Source organism: Marmota monax, unplaced genomic scaffold (assembly GCF_021218885.2).
Source record: "Marmota monax isolate L192 unplaced genomic scaffold, Marmota_monax_Labrador192_F-V1.1 WCK01_AAM20220418_F8-fsc00106, whole genome shotgun sequence".
Classification (NCBI taxonomy): domain Eukaryota; kingdom Metazoa; phylum Chordata; class Mammalia; order Rodentia; family Sciuridae; genus Marmota; species Marmota monax.
In genome coordinates, this window is record NW_026695218.1 from 6358854 (window position 1) to 6375955 (window position 17102).

At 47.5% G+C, this 17102-nt stretch overlaps 1 protein-coding gene across 3 annotated transcripts in view; it reads right to left on the reverse strand.

Annotated features, from left to right (window-relative positions):
• The window catches only part of Tet3 (tet methylcytosine dioxygenase 3), a 101341-nt gene extending 96659 nt beyond the window's left edge, over positions 1-4682 (reverse strand). The window contains exons 1-2 of one of the 3 annotated variants that reach the window (XM_046432192.2): positions 4551-4682; positions 1829-2567 (exon numbers count right to left, since the gene is read on the reverse strand). In XM_046432192.2, the coding sequence (XP_046288148.1) occupies positions 1829-2131 (303 nt within the window). In that variant the 5' untranslated portion in view covers positions 2132-2567; positions 4551-4682. Of the gene's footprint in view, positions 1-1828; positions 2568-2875; positions 3014-3351; positions 3485-4550 lie in introns of those variants that run through there. The other 2 variants (XM_046432191.2, XM_046432193.2) reach the window with 2 other exon arrangements.
• Positions 4683-17102: the final 12420 nt, after the last annotated feature.

Genomic DNA, 17102 nt, shown 5'->3' on the forward strand with positions numbered 1-17102 from the left:
AGACACGGCCCTGGCCTCATTCCCAGACCCTTTCACTCAGGTATGCCCCCATGTTGCCAAAAGCAGCACTTAACATCATTTACAAGGGCCACTGGTTCCAAGAACATCAAGCCCACAAAGCTAAGTCTCCTCACCCATTGGGTTTGCTACTAGGAGGAACAGAATGAGATACAGGGGTGTGGGAAAGGAAATGAACATCAGAAGGAAGTGAAGGAATCAAGTTTTACAAAGTATAGTGGGCAAGTTCTCCTCACACCAAAACACCAAATCTCATTCCCAGAAATGAAGCCTATACCTGATCCTGCCCACTTTCAAAAATTACCTGCAAGGAAACAGACCAGCAGGATGTTAACTCCCTCAAAACCCAGCAATATAAAGGGACTGGACACTGGCTCCCAGGCTGGGGTGGGGGGACTGCAGATGTGATCCAGATGTCTGTTTTAACCAGAGACAGAGTAAATAGGGCACCAAGTCTGTGGTTCCTGGTCTTAACATACAGGATCCACAGCGAACGGACAAGGGAAGGTAAGAAGTGATAGAAACATCCCAGCAACACCCACTTTTCTGCCCCCAACACTTGGATCCTTCTTCCTATCCACGGGACCACAGCCCTACCAGCTTGCAGTTCAGCTCTGCTCTCAGCGGTCAGGGAAATCCCTGTGTGAACTGCCAGCCCATCACAGCCACAGGTGCCCAACCCTCAGGAGCACACAGCTGGGGAGCTTCAAAGGCCATGAGGTACAACTCCTCCATAAGGAGAAGACATGTCCAGAGAGACCTAAATTGTCTGGGCCCTTGGACAGATCAGTGGCAGAGCTGGGGGAGCCCCACAGACAGCGCAGGCCTGTGTCTCTGTCCAGCGCCAGTTCCGCTGCCTGGAGCGACCTCAGCCGCTACATCGCTCCGCCTAAGCTGCTCAACTTCGCTAGTCTCTACTTCTGCCAACTCTCTGCTGTTGAGGCTGCCACCAACCTTGAACCGGCAGTCCACTGCCAGAATGGAAGGGAAAGACAGCAATGCAGGGTCACTGCCCCTCCATTTCTCCCCTAACCCTCACCCTGGTTGTCTCATCCCAATATCAACCTCACTCCTCTATCCTCCTACCCCCCAAAAAGGGAGTACTACTCCTTGGGGTTGAGAGTGGTTCAAAAGTACATCATTCATTCATGAATTAGTGTCTGGGTGCCTACTACCTGTCAAGGTACTACTGTGGCAGGTCCTGAAAACACAGATTAAAAAATAGTCTTTGGTCTCAAGAAGTACTCAGTACCACAGGGGAACCCAAATCATGTGCTTTCCATTAAATTCCCAAACAGTTTCAAATGGCTCTTTTGCTGTCTGAGAAAAATGATGGCACCCAAGAAAAGATTTAGGGAAAGAAACATTCCACTCCATCAGGGTAGCATAAAACCACTCTGTCACTCTACAGCTTTCCAAATCCATAAGTCTTTATCCCTCACTTGGCACCCATCACTGCCAACATCACCCAGAACTTAATGGGACCTAGAAATACAACACATGAAGCTTCAAGCAGGACAAGAAACATCTGGAGATAAAGCTAGACATCACCGACCTGTATTAAATGCAAACATAGATGAGGGTGCCAACCCTCTGCGATTCAGTTACTCCCATATCAAACTCCCAGCCCAGCAAAGGAGGCCACTCTGGCTTCCAACCTCAGTTAAGCTCCCATTCATGGCCCCACTCAAAATTGGACCAAGAGATGGGAACTGGGAGAATGGGCTTAACTGGGCAAATCATTAACAAGATCCTCATGATTATAACACTCTCAAAGAAGGGATGAGGAGCCTAGCAAGGTCCAGCTTACCTCCTTGAGAAGCCCCACTTTTTTCTTTAGCACCTCACACTTGCGGAGTTTGCAGATCTGGTGGGTGCGGCGGTTGGTGCAGCTGGTGCAAGCCCCACAGTTTTCCAGTCTCCGGCAGGGCTCGCAAGTACCACACCGTTTCCTTTTCTTCCGCCCATCTCCACCAGATCGCAGCTGGGCCTCACTCCCGGCCAAGGGCAGCCCAGGCCCCTGGAAACCCCCTACCATCACCTGGCCCTGAGGAAAGTCATAAAGGCCTGGCAGGTCCGGCTGAACCGCCAGGGGCACCTGAAATTGGCTCATGACGCTGATGCTGATGCTGCCAGAGGTGGGGGCATAGGTGCGGAGCAGAACCACAGTCCAGTTTCCTGCTTCCTGCAAAGGCCACCAACTGGTTCTTCTCTCCTAAAACAGTGAAGAAGTCTACAAGGGTGAAGACAAGGAGCTTCCGTCTCTGGGATGGGTGCCTCTTCTCAAGCCCTCTTCACCTCCTCTGCAGCAGTCTGACAGGGTTCCTTCTGGGGCCACTCTCCCACCTGCTGGGGCCCAGGATCTGGGGGAGGACAGCAGCAGCAGCCCCCAGGGAAGGGATCATCTTGGCTGGGTGGGTCCTTCACCCTCACCCACCCAGGACCCGGGCATGAGGTGAGCAGATGGGTGTGTGGTGGGACAGCAGTGTGAGGTGTCTCCTTCGGGTATTTCTCCTCCAGGATCAGGATGATGGAGATTGCTGCGCTGCCTGAAAGAGACAGAAAGGGGAAGCGCATCACTCGGGGCTCATGGACAACTTTCACGTGTTACCTCTTCCTGCTTCTGGGAAGAGAGAAAATGGGGGAAGAGAGGGGCTTGCTCAAATGAAGTCCTGCCCAGAACCTTAGGCGGGACGCACCAGGGAGGTGGCCTATGGCCAGACCGGGGACTAGGGGGTGCCTGGACGACGAATTTAAAGGGGGTGGTCAAGGGGGGATTTCTGAGAAAGTTGTCCTCTGAGCCCCTCCCCCCGCGGGCTTGTGAGAGTTTCACCAAAATTCCCCCACACCCCCTCACCAGAGGCCGCAGGGCCCTCCCCAAGAGAGCAAAGCTTTCAAAATAAAGTTTGCTGAGAGCCTCGCTCCTCCAAGCTGCCCAGCGCCCCCTGCACGGAAGCGGCCTGGAGGTGGGGGCGCGCCCGCGGGTAGCCCGCGCCGGCCGCCGCGCCTGCGGCCAAAGCCTGGCCCCAAGGGGGAGGGTGGCCCGCGCAGCCGAGGGGGCGCGGGGAGGGGGGCGCGCTCGGGGCGAGGGCCGGGCTGCGCGCGCGCCGCCGCTCGGGCTCCTTTGTTCTGGGGCCTCGGCCGCTGGGCTCCGGTGGCTCCGCAGCCCCCGCCCCGCCGCCCCCACCCGGTTCAGCTACACTGTGACCCGCAGCACCCCCGCAACAAAGTAGCGGCTCTCCCGCTGGTCCCGGGCCGTCCCCTCCCCCCGGGTCGGTCCCCCACGCCTCCCCTCCCCCACCCCGGAGCCGGAAAGGCACCGACTGCACCGACCTGCCCGCCGCCTCCGGGGCGGAGCGCACAAAGGGGCAAAGTTTCTCGGCCCGCGCCACCGCCACCACCGTCGCGGCCGCCGCCGCCGCCTGGGGCATCCGCCTCCCGAAGCGCCCGGCCCGGCAGCGCTCGACGCGCGGAGCCCCCCGCCCGGGCCGAGGAGGAGACGGCGCAGGAGGAAGGAAGAGGCAGCGGCGGCCGCGGCGGCAGCAGCAGCAGCAATGAAGGCGTCCGCGGGACTCCCCGCCCCCCGCGCGCCGCGGCACGTGCTCGCCCGGGGACTCCCCCGCCCGGGAGGGCGCGCACGTGCGGCCCCGCCGAGCCCCGCCGGGCCCGCCGCCGGGCCCGGGGCCGCGCGAGAGGGGAGTTCCCGCGGTGGAGAGGAATGGGAGAGGGCAGGCGGCTAGCGGGTGGGGGCAGGGCCAGGCCCGGCCGCCGCTTCTTTGCACCTGCAGTACCTCCCCAGCGCCTTGGCCGGCCCTCCCGGTACTCGGCCGTCCCCCTCGGACTGACCGCTCCTGCCCTCCGGCGGTACTACTGCCGAGGCTGGCGAGGCGGGGTGGGGCACGCGGACCTCCCAACCTAGGCCCTCGGCCGAACGGGCCTTGGTGTCCCCACTTCCTGCCACTCCCTATTGGCTCGAGCGGTCCGGGACAGCCTCAGCGCCCCTCTGAACCCTGAGCTGTGGACCAGACTGACCCCCTTTTCCCCGGCTGCCTCTCTCATTCTGAGGCAGGACAATAGGGGACATCGCGCGTTTGCGTACCGAGTCAGCCCGGGCGGCAAGAAGAGGGTGCCCGAAGGCAGAGGCCGTGGACCGGCTGCGGAGCACCCTCGCGGGGGTCACAACCGAGCGCCCTGCCCAGGCGGACCCAGGGCCCTGCCATCGCAAGCCTCCCCCAAGCGGCGCTCGGCTCTTTCGCGTCGAAAACAAAGACTAATCCGATACCCCCGCCCTGCCTCCCAGAGGAGGGGGAACGGGCGCGTCGCGGAGGGTAACAGAGGAGGACAGGGTTCAGGAGGGGCTTGGTTAGCCTCCGAGAGACCTTGGAGCGACCAAGCCCTAAAACCTGGAGCAAACAGGTGACTTTAAAAAGTCACCCTGGGCTATGTTCCACGTAGGGGGTAAGGGGCAAAGCCGCAAGAATACTTCCAAGTTGCCAAACTAACCATTCTCTCTGCTGCTTTCTTCCCCTCACCTGTTGTGCAGGCCAAGTTGAAATTCCAGGTTAGATTCAGCTCCACCCATCTGGCCTGACTGCCAGACTGGTGCCCGCAGCTGCCTTCCACCTACCTGGGTTGCTGTGGAGAAGGGTGGGTCTCTAACACACACACACACACACACACACACACACACACACACACACACGGGCAAGTCCTGGCAGAAACAGCCACGGAGCGGACTAGCCTGACCAGTTTGGGCGGTGCTCACCAAGCCAGGTACCTTGCAGCGGTCCCCGCCCGCTGAAGCAAACTACTCAGTCAGAACTGGAAAAAGAGCATTTGGCTGGCTATTTAGAAGGGAAAAAAAGTAACAGATCTCAAGTAGCGCTATCCAGAAAGCCCTAGGCGGTAGAAGCGGCCCCCATTCTGTCTGGAACTTCCCTCTCACAGGCCTGATTTTGACAGCTGGCTCCAGTGGCTAGGTTGTCAGCTGTCAGGTGGGTTGTGAACATGGTTGAAATACCTATTTCCTACCATGCATGGCCTTTGGAAAGACCAAAGAGTTTCTGTTCAGGGAAGTAAGACTAGAATTGAGAGGAAATGCCACTAAAGTGTTATTTTCAAACATGGAAAGTTGTGGGCTTGTAGCTTTCAATGTAATAAATTGTTAGTGTTTTAAATATTAAAGAAAATGTGGAAAGTATAGGAAATTACAAGTTTTTTTTAAATCACCCCAGTACAACCTGTATTTAATGATCTGCTATATTTCCTGCTAGCCTTTTCTAGTTGTAGCTTAGTTTCTCTTTTTTCCCCTAACATAGTTGTACTCATACTGATTATGCAATTTATGGTCCCCTTTTCACTTAACATTATATCATATATATTTTCCTATTTGGTATAAAATCTCTGGAAAGATAGTGTGACAATGAGGTGAAGATGGTTTAAGAACCAGAGAACTCTGGGTTCTAGACTGGGCTCAGTACTTTTTAACAGTGTTTCCTTGACCTAGGTACTCACAACCTGAGAGAAGTACTTAACATAGGGCCCAATAAATGACGATTATTATTGTTTAATCCATAGAACAGCCATGTGAGGTAGGTATTCTCAGACCCATTTTACAGATTAAAAATAGAAGTAACTTGTCCAAGCTCACTCAGTCAGGATTTTGTGGACTCAAAAATGTGAGCCAAGCATTTTTCCTCCTATTTTCTGCCTTATAAATAGCACCAGCAAAATATTGGACCAGGTTACTCTCCATCAGTAACTTATGAGAAGGTCATTTCATAAAGCTCTCAGAATAAGTTAGGTAAGTGGATGCTGGTTCCATTCACTGGGACAGTATAGGAGGAAATATGCCTGGGGACATCTGTGTGAGATGAGGCCCCGACTGGAGACAGACATGGACTCTATTCATGAGCAAGGAGTAAGTGAGGCCTCAGGTATGAAGGAGCTCACAGGGAAGTGAACAAGGAGAGCAGAAGGAAAGGTCTCCAGGACCAGGCCTGGGGAACATCAGCTCACAAGGAACAGCTGAGGAGACACAGACTAGCCACTAGAGAGGTAGGAGAAACCAGGCTGCGCTGGAGAGCTTGATTATGCAAGCTTCCTAGTCACTGCCCCTGGAACCTCACCCTTGGGCAGTCCTATTGCTTATTCTTTCTGCTTGGGGAAAATCCTTCCTACATCCACCTGCCAAATTCCCAAAAGTACTGCAGGTCTGTGCATAAATGCCAATTCTTTCATGATACCTCCAGCTTCTCTCACAAATTCCAGAGCCCCACCCACCCTGCACCAAAGTTAGATGCTCCCTCCAGAGAACAGTTAAGGGCCTTGAAATCGTTTGCATAGTTCCCTCCCAGTATCGAACTCCGGGGCAGCTAGGACGTTTCGGTCTTTTTACCATTGAAACCCTAGACCTAACACCCGATCATGGTGTGTTGAATGAAAAAAAAAAAAAAAAAAAAAAAAAAAAAACAGGTCATCAGAGCCCGATCAGTTAAATACCCCATTAACACCCAAGACCCGTAGGCTTCCAAGTTTCTTTCTGCCGACTGTCCGACCAGCACAAACCCTCCTGCCTTCTAGTCTCCGACTTCCAGTGCTGAGGGGTTATTCCGTAGTCACACGGTGCTCAGGACAGGAGAGCGGCTGGGAAGGACGTGCAGCGGGAGAATGATCCTTTATCTCCGAGCAGCTTTAGAAGAAAGCCGCAGCGGTTCCCGTTAAGTGCGTCCCCGGATCAACAGCATCATGTCACCTGGGAACTAGTGAGATGTCACGCTCCCGGTCCATCCTATTGAATCAGAAACTTAGGGGGTGGGGCCCAGCAGTCTGTTTTAACAAGCCCTTTAGCCGAAGTCAAGTTTGAGAAGCACTGGACTAGAGGAAGCTGCGGGAAGCAAGTTCAGCGCCTCTGCTGAGGCCAGGGTCAGGCCCCGAGGCGCTTAGTGTAGACAGCTACATCTGTGCCTTTTGTAAGCAGGCTTGGCGGGCCTACCCCCAGCGGCTGGGGACTGAGCCTTGTGCAGGCAACTGCGCATCAGGGAGGTCAAACCTGGCTGCGCTGCTACCCCAAGGACATTAGAAAAGAAACTGCCCTCTTGAGGGAAGGAAGGACGAAGCACTACGCCTATGACAGGGGTGAGAGAGGGGGCATTTCCCTGGATAGGGTTAAGGATAGAAATGGGGCTGAGCAACAAGGAGGTTTTACAACTCCACTGATGAACTAAAGTTGATTCAGCAGTGGGCAAAGGAAAAGGACAAGCAGCATTATTGGATGTGTGTCACATGTTCTTCTTGGGGAATTGATGCCTGGAACCAACACTGCTGGGTGTTTGCTGAACCTGCAAATGATTGAATGTGACTAACCTCCTCTGAGGTACTTGACCCCACTCCTTGACTTCAGCTAATAAGCGCTGTGTCCCTGTGTGAAGAATGAGATTTGTAGTAAGTGTCTTTTTGCAGAAATGTAAATATGCACCTGGGTTTGATTTTAAAGACTGAAGACATTGGGAGATTTATTTGATTTTTTTGGATATGTTATTTCTTTCGTCACATATATATTAAAAATACACTCAGTAGACATTTGCATGGAGCTTTCCCATTTCAAAGCACTTCCATACACATCGTTCTATCTGCACAGAGATGGCAATTGTGCAAATGTTACTTTCCTTTTCTGTGACATAGTTCTTATTATCATCATCACCATTTTGCAGAGAAAGGAATTGGGACTCAGAGAGGTAATTTGCCCAAGTCACTCACTACTGAGTGGCAGAATGAGGCCTACAATCTAAGACCCTGAAATGGGCCTACTAATTTTGCTAGGGCTGATACAGAGCAGACACTGGCATTTTGCTCTTGGGGACAAAGAGATTCATTAGTGACTTGCTTTTGGACAATGCATGAGTGTGTGGGGTATGTGTATGTTTCTGAGTAGCTCAGCAAATGCCTTTGTGGGGTTTTTTTAAACAGTTTTTTAAAAAATATACCTTTATTTTATTTATTTATTTTTATATGGTGCTGAGGATCAAACCCAGGGCCTCACACATGCTAGACAACCGCTCTACCGCTAAGCCACAACCCTAGCCCAAATGCCTTTGTGTTTTATAACTATTTTTATGGAAAATGCATTTTGGATTTAGATTGAAACAAATAGTCTCTATTACTAGCAAAGGATATGCAAGGGAACCCATCATAATAGCAAAGAGGTAAAATATTGGAAATCTTCCAATCTAGTGAGACTGGGCAGGAAGTTAGAAGATTTGCTTGATTCAGAGACTCAAATTGCTGAATGCCCAACAGGGATAAAGACCTGAGTGTCCCTAAACTTTGGTTGGCAGGATGAATCAATCAGGATCAGTGATGTCATGCTACCATAGTAAACAATCCCCAGTCCTCAATGGGTTAACATAACAAAATTGTGTTTCTCAATTACAAAACACGGCCATTGTAGGGAGATTTGTTTGATTTTTTTTCTTTTTTTGTAGGGGGCAGGTACTGGGTATTGAATTCAGGGCTACTCCACCACTGAGCCACATCCCAGCCCTATTTTGTATTTTATTTAGAGATAGAGTCTCACTGAGCTGCTTAGCACCTCACTTTTGCTGAGGCTGGCTTTGAACTCTCAATCCTCCTGCCTCAGCCTTCCAAGCCACTGGTATTACAGGCACGTACCACCGGGCCTGGGGTTAAGAGGAGTTCTGGCAACCAGCTCAGGAACCCAGGCTGCTGCAGATGGACATGTATCTCCTCGACTTGGAAGCCAGGAAGGCAGGATGGAACAAATCAAGCACTGATTATTACAGCTTTTACCTGGAAATGACACACATCACTTTTGCTCTCATCCCACTGGCCAAAGAAAGTCACAAGGGGACAAGAAAGTACAATAAGTACAATCTTGCCATGTGCCTGGAAGAGAGAGAAGTGAAACTTCTTGGCTAACAGTATTAACTAATACACAGGAAACATGTGTATGTACATTTGAGTTATGTGTAAGTGCAAATGATTCTGTCCGTTTCCAGGGTGTTTCTCCCTCCTGGGGACACATAATAGAGATTCCCACTCTAATAGACTATCATTCTTTGCACTAGGGCAGACTCAGAGATTTAATGATGGTGAAAGAAATCTAAGTTGAGGGAAGCATGGAAGAGGAGGTGAGTGGTTGTGGGACAAGCTCAGTGGAAAGTAATTTATAAACACAGAAAGATATCTAGCAAAGGTATATGTGATACCTAGGCTTACCTGCTAAAACTCCTAAAACAGCAAGCCTTGGCAGAGGCATTTCCTGCCATTAACTCCCACTCATCCTCCCTGGTTAACTCATGATACTTCAGGAAGCCTTTGATGATTCTCAAGACTGGGTAAGGGACCCACCACTTTTTTTTTACATCGTAGTGGTGCCTGGCTCTGTCCCATCCACTGGGCTGTGGACAGGGACGACTCCTTGTGCTGGCTTCTGCATGGGACTATACTAAAGTAGAGTGTTGGAATGGAAGCAGAGACCAACCAGAAAGCTGTTGCAGAAATCAAGATGGGGAGGACATAGTCTCCACTGGGGTGGTGGAGATGAGAATGGAGAGAAGTATGAGTAAATATTTAGGGAGTCATATCAACAGGATGAGAGCTGATTGGACAAGAGAAAAGGGAAGGAGTTTTCTGGAAGAGCAACAGGGTGAATAGTGGCGCCCAGGGGCCCAGAGATAATTTGATGAGGTCAGCTAAGACACATTTCCCCTTAAAATGCCTATGGGACATGCTCACAAAGAGAGATCCAGGAAGCAGCATCGGAGGGGCCTGAGGTTCAGGTGGGAGAAATGAACTGGGACCAGATCCTATGATTTGCCTCTTGGTTAAACTTCAACATTGAATCCTCCATTTTCAAAGAGACTTGCCCAAAAAAGGAGGGGGGGGGGTTGGAATGGGGGGGGGCAGAGAAAAATATATGTAGCAAAAAAAAAATGGTGACATTTCTGAACTATAAATTCCTAAGAATCTTTAGTCCGTGGCCAGCGCAGACGGTGTGAACAGTTCAGTCACGTGGGAAAATCCTCAGGGAGTTTAAGTTAAAGACACAGACACCATTTTACCTTTAAACCAGCTCCTGGACGGCTCCTCAGCCTCAAGCTCCCCAGGGGGACAGTGAGGTTTTACTGAAGAGGCTAGCAAGAGAGCGAGCATGCTAGGGAGGGGGCATTTATTGGGGAATAAAGAATTCTGGGGAAAATCCCATCCAATGAAGGTCAAGGGGGGCAATGTGGCAAGGTTAGGTGCAATGATTGGATCTTTGGGGCAGTGGTGAGACAAGCCTCCACACGGACAAGCTCTCAAAGCCAAGAAGGGTGGGGAAACTCTGCCACATTAAAAGTGACTGAGCGCCTCACACCCAGCCAGGGAGGAAACTCAGTTAAGTCTCCCACAAGAATCCATTCATTCAGTACATTGAATGGACTTTATAGAATGAACTGAATGCACATCCCTAAAAATTGTTCAGCTTCACTGGTTTATTCCATGATCTGCTTTCCACATTGCTTCTGTCCCATATCCTGCTGAGCAGAAAAATCTGCTTGCCCCATCTGAGACTTGAATGTATCAACCTCTTTTATATTTTGAGGCTCCCCCTCTCCGTATCCTTTTTTTTTAAAATTTTGGGGATTGAACCCAGGGACACTCAACCACTGAGTCATATCCCCAGTCCTGTCCCCCATACTTTTTTTTTTTTTATTATTTAGAGACAGGGTCTCACTGAGTTGCTTAGGGCCTTGCTAAGTTGCTGAGGCTGGCTTTGCATTCATGATCCTCCTGCTGCAGCCTCCCAAACTGCTGGGATTACAGGCATGTGCCACCGCGACAGGCCTCCCCATATCCTTTTGAGCCTCATTTGTAGAAACCTCCCAATGCAAAGGTATCCATCCTCTGAGCCTTCACAACAAACCATATGCTTCCCACTTGGACATTATGTCCCCCACCCATGACATCTCCCCTTCTCCTGTACACTGAAATACTTCCTCTGGATGCCTAAGTTCCAATTTCAGCCCATCCATGTACTAGTTTGTGACTGTGGGTGACATAAGGCCCATCCACTCTGCATCCTTCGTAAAGATGGGACTAATGCTACTTCCTTTGCAGAAGGATCAAATGAGCCACTTTATGGTAAAGTCCTATCTCAGTCCTGGGTATACAGTAGGTGCTCCAACTGTCCCATTCTTCCATTCCCACCCAATCCTTTGATTCCTCTTCCCACTTCACAGAAGAAATGATCTTATAATACTTTAACTATATGTAACCATGACAACCAGAGTTAAAATATACACAATAATCATGAGGACACTATAGGTTACATAAGGTAAAGGGATATAATGGTGTCATGCCCAGCATGAGGTGTGGCACTGAGTAAGAGCCCCATTCAGCCTTCCCAGTTGTAGACCCTAGTTCACTAACCACCTTCCTCCCTTTACATTCAATCAATGCTACATTCTGTGAGCTCCATTTTAATCTGTCTTGCTCAACTCCTCTCTTAGGGTTCCTGCACTCACCACTCCAGCCTACCTCCCTTCTCCTGTGGTCTCCTTTCTCACTGACAAGAATTACACTGCCTTTGATTCTGACTTCCTGGGAATGAGCAGTCCCACCAATGTCTTGGAAGCAAATTGATGGGACACCTAGGCCTTCCTGCAACCAATCAGGAATTACAGTTTCAGACTCTTGCTACTCAGAGTGTCGGCCATGGGCTTCCAGCAGTGGGAACACTGAGAGTCTGAAGAACGGCAGTATCTCAGCAGGTCCCAGAACTACTGATCAGAAGCTGGTTTAACGAGACCTCCAGGTGATTCATTGGCCCCCTAGTGAAGAAGAAGCTCTGCTTTAGAAGCCTTTTGGGAACAGGGCTAGTTAGGGTAGAGATAAAAAGCACATAGGCATCCCTCGTGGAGCTGGCAGGGAATACCTGGATTCAGAGTCATAGAGTCATATGAGGTCACTCTAACATTGTTCCTGGGGAGATACATTGTATTCCCAGCATTGTATTCTCTATCAGCTTAAGCAAGGGAGGGAATATCTCTGTTTTCTTGTCATTCCACAGGATTGTCCTAATGGTGACACAACTAGGCTATGACCCACATCCAGGTGACATTTGGTCATCTCAAACCACAGACTTGAATTTGAACATCAGCTTCAAGAAAATTAATCTAATTATTAACTAATCAAAAATTTGTATGACAGAAAACTGGTGTCAAAGGCCGAAAGAGGAAACTAACAAATTAGCCATTCAAATAGGAATGTGTGGTGGACTCAGGGTATTGAGCCAGGCATTGGTGGGCACTCAACAGGGCCTGCCTAAGCCCACAGGCCTGGGAGGAGTTTTGTCTGTTAGAAAAAGGAAGAAAGAGGTGCAGGAATCTGGGAAAAAACCATGAGGCCTGGCTGAAGAATTTAGTCTCTAAGTATATGCTCATCTGTGCAATAGGTAATGCAGTCGGGGTTTTCAAAATGTTTCTTGGGTTCAAGGACGAGGCTGTTCCTTGGCTCCAGGGACCTCTTGGAAGCAGGCAGGTAAAATCCTTGATGTGGGATGCCAGAAGTCTGCTCTCCTGTGAGTACTTCTGGGACGTGGGCACTCCTGGGACTTGGTCACCAACATCAACACAGAGAAAAACCTCAGGATTAGGGTTGCCATATTTAGCAAATAGAAATACAAGACTTCCAGTTGAATTTGAATGTCAGATACACCGCAAATAATTTCTTAGTATGCATATGCACCAAATATTACATGCCAGAGTCCCTCTGCTCAGGATCAGTCTGACCCCAAGGCAGTGGACCAGGAGAAATTTGGGTTGAATGCAAGTCTCCACATGGGCTGGAGAGAACCAGCAGTATTAACCTAACACCCACCCTATTTTTGAACTTAGGACGGAAATGTGGTTGGGCAATGTTAGTTTAGGGGTGGGACAATCTTTTGTGAGAGGCCATGCTATATTGTTTGCTTTGTAAAATGTTTTGCCCTGCAAAGGTGGGAACTACCAACATGTTTTTCATATTATTCTGCATCAGATGGGGTAGTTTAAGGAATGTACACTATACAGTAATGTAATTTTGATCATTCCAAGTTGGGTTCCAGTAGGAGATGAACTATTTCTCTGTCCAAAACAACATGATCCTGCTTGACTAGATAAATTGCTGCTTGGTAAGCAGGCATTTATTCATTGGGACCTGCAAAAGAAAATGATGTAACTATTTACCTGATCAAAAATATTTCCAAGCATAAAATAAAATTCTTCTGTATGTCAACAAACCAAATTGTAAAATATTTACAAAATAAATGAACATAAAAATGTTATCTACTTAATACATAAGAAAGAAAATTAACACCCACCAGGAGAGAAAAAAGGCCCAATAGGTGAACATTCACCAAAGAAAAAACACAAATGACTAATAAAGATATATAAAGGTCAGCCTCATTAATTATAATAAATTGACAGATTATAAAATGAAAATACAAAGTTTAGCAAAGACTGGACCATTTTTCTTTTCCAAGATATGCCACTGATAGAACCATAAATTTGTATTTCTTTCTGGGAAGAAAATTAGCAATGCTTATCAATAACCTTAAAATATTTTATATCTTCTGATTAAATGATTGCACTTCTAGAAAAGTAGTACGTAAAAATCTGGGTATAAATGGCACAGGAAAGATGAAACAGGAGGATCACAAGTTCAAGGCTAGCCTTAAAAACTTAAGGAGACCTTGACTTAAAATAAAGAATAAAAAAATGCTGGGGATGTCCCTCAGTGGTAGAGCACCCTTGGGTTTAATCCCCAGTACCAAAAATAAAAAATAAAAAAAACTTGGTACAAGTATCCTCATGAAAGACTAATTTATAACAGAAAAAAAAAGAAAATACCTCAATGTTCAACATTAAAGAACAATTAAATAATCTCATAGAATATAAGCACATTGAAATATGATATAATCATTATAATAATTTTATTAATTTAAAAATTAAGGATGGGAGAAGCTGGGATTATAACTCAGTGGTAGAGCACTTGCCTAGCATATATGAGGCAGTAGGTTCAATTCTCAGCACCACATGTAAATAAGTAAAATAAAGGCCCTTTGACAACTAAAAATATATTTAAAAAAATTAAGGCTGGGGATGTAGCTCAGTGAAGGAACCCTTGCCTAGCATGTGCAAAGGTCCTGGGTTTGATCCCCAGAACCACAAAAAATAAAATTAAGCAAATCTGGATAATTATAGAAATAAGCAAAAGGAAAAATCTAAAAAGAATCTGTAGTCCAATGACAATCACTGTTTGTAGTAGACCATTATCAAAAACATTTTAAATGTTTTAATATTAAAATGTTTAAAACATTTGCTAACATTGGAAAATATTGAACATATGAAATCAAATGAAAAAAATTACGGAAGTATTAACAAAAATTTGTGAAATGAAGCTAGGCTTGGTGGTATACACCTGTAATTCCAGCAATTTGGAAGTCTGAGGCAAAGTTCAAGGCCAAATGGCAATTTAGGGAAACCCTGTCTCAAAATTTAAAAGATAAAAAGTAACACACACACACACACACACACACACAGAGAGAGAGAGAGAGAGAGAGAGAGAGAGACAGAGAGACAGAGAGACAGAGAGAGACAGAGAGAGACAGAGAGAGAGAAATGAAGCATCAACACTTCTTTATTTTGGTACTGAGCCATATCTTCTGTAGCTTTTTTTTTTTTTGAGACAGGATCTCACTAAATTGCTGAGGCTGGCCTCAAACTTGCAATCTTCCTGGGGCTGGGGATATAGCTCAGTTGGTAGAGTGCTTGCTTACCATGCAAAAGGGTTAGGGTTCCCCAGCACCACCAAAAAAAAAAAAAAAAAAAAAAACCTTCCTGCTTCAGTCTCCCAAGCCAGTGGGGGGCGGGGATTACAGGCATGCACCACCACACCCAGCAGCTCTTATTTATTTTTCGTGGTAGTGGAGATCCAACCCAGAGCCTCACAAAAGCTAGGCAAATGCTCTACCATTTAGCTACATTCCCAGACTTTTTGTTTTATTTTGAGACAAGTTTTCACTAAACTGTAGAACTGGCATTGAATTTATAATCCTCCTGCCTCAGCCTCCAGAGTAGCTGGTATTACAGGTGTGACCCCCCCATGCCTGGCCATGAATAACTTTAAATAGGTCCTTGAGAGGGAAAAAAGCAAACTCTGATTACTCTCTAATGGAGTGATGAACACTTTACACATGGAAATTACCTGGAGAACTTGAGGAATACTGATGCCCTGACCTCACTCCCAAAGACTCTGGTTGAAAGGACTGGGATGTCCCACCTCAGGGTGTCTTTGACAACATCCAGTCATATTCTAGGTTTGTGAGACATGCTCTAAAGTGCAACCAGGCTGGGAACCACTGCCTGCAGGAGTGACCAGAAGTTGAGTTCAGCATTTAGGTCCCTGTGGTCTGATGGAGAGGGCCTTGGAGGAGCAACTGCAAGACCTGTTTTCTGGCTACACAGGTGGTTCTCTATAGCTGTGTGATTTAGATAACTTGCTTAACTGAACCTCAGTTTGTCTATCCATAGAATGGGAATATTTAATGCCTATTGCTTGTGTTGTGGCCTCAAGGAGAGGATAGGAGGAAGCACTATGTGAAACACAGATGTATTCTTGTAGCCAGGCACAGTGGCACATGCCTGTAATTCCAGCATCTCAGGAAGCTGAGGCAAGAAGATCATGAGTTCAAAGCCAGCCTCAGCAAAATTGAGGTGCTAAATAACTCAGTGAGATCCTGTCTCTAAATACAAATACAAAATAGGGCTAGGGATGTGGTCAGTGGTTGAGTGCTCCTGAATTCAATCGCTGGTACCCCCCCCCCCAAAAAAAAAGTATTCTTGTTAGAGTCTGCCACTCACATAACAATTATCTTTGCTCATTGGAATATCCTTGGTAACATGCAAATAAGCAGGTCTGTTTGAAAACTGTATCCACCTTGTGATTTCATTTGATTTGGAATGCCTATAGTAGGCAGGTGCTGTCAAATGTAGGTGCTTGGGGCAGCCCTAGCCAGAGGGCTCATATAGTGGACAAGAGCCAATAGATCTGGGTTGATTCAGACCAGTTGGTCATTCCTGCTTTTAAGTGGCTCTCGTCCAGGAGCCAAAACCTCCTTCTCATGAAAATCTGCCTCTGCATTTGAAACAAACACTTCACAATGTCTAGTTCCAAATAAAAATTCTTATGTAAATTGCTTCCTTGGGAGATTGTCTTTCTATAGCTTAAAATGTCTTGGGAATACCTCTTTTGAGATTGCCTTTGTCTAAGCTACATAATTTTTTTTCTGAATATTTTCAACCAGTGAATTCATTCTCCATCTTTCAAAGAGGAGCTTAATTTTAGAAAGCAGCCAAAAATATCTTTCAGAACCAAACCTGATGATTAAGGTAGTGTTCCATTAGGTAAGACATTTTATTTTCTAAAGTGAAGAGGTCACTTGGAAGCACACATGTGTGTGTCTTGCTACCCATACTCCTGGTACTGGGCAGACAGATGCTCAACATGTCCTTGTTGAACGGTGAACAGAACCTCGTTCTATTGTGACCCACAAACTGGCTCCAAAGGTAACTCTGACAAGGTCTCTGAGCAACAGTTTGGGACTAATAAATTCTAGTCAATCCCTTTCCTTGATTAATGTGCTACATCTTGGGGCTGGGGTTGTAGGTCAGTAGTAGAGTGCTTAACTTGCAAGTATGAGGCACCAGGTTTGACCCTTGGCACCACATAAAAATAAATAAAATAAAGATATTGTGTCCATCTACAACTAAAAAAATTTTTTTAAATATGCTACATCTCTATCTTAAGCATTTGACCCAGCAGAAAATATAGTTCCCGCTACCTTACTGAAGCTATAGCTGGATTTTCTTTCCTAAGGCAACCACTAGTCAGTGACACTGGACAAATCTAGGCATTTAGGGAGTTATTTTTTTTTATGTCAACTCAATCCACAGAACATCTGAACATGGTATTGTTAATAACAACAACACCAGATCATAACTCATTTTGGGAGGGAGGTGGTAACCAGGATTGAACCCTGC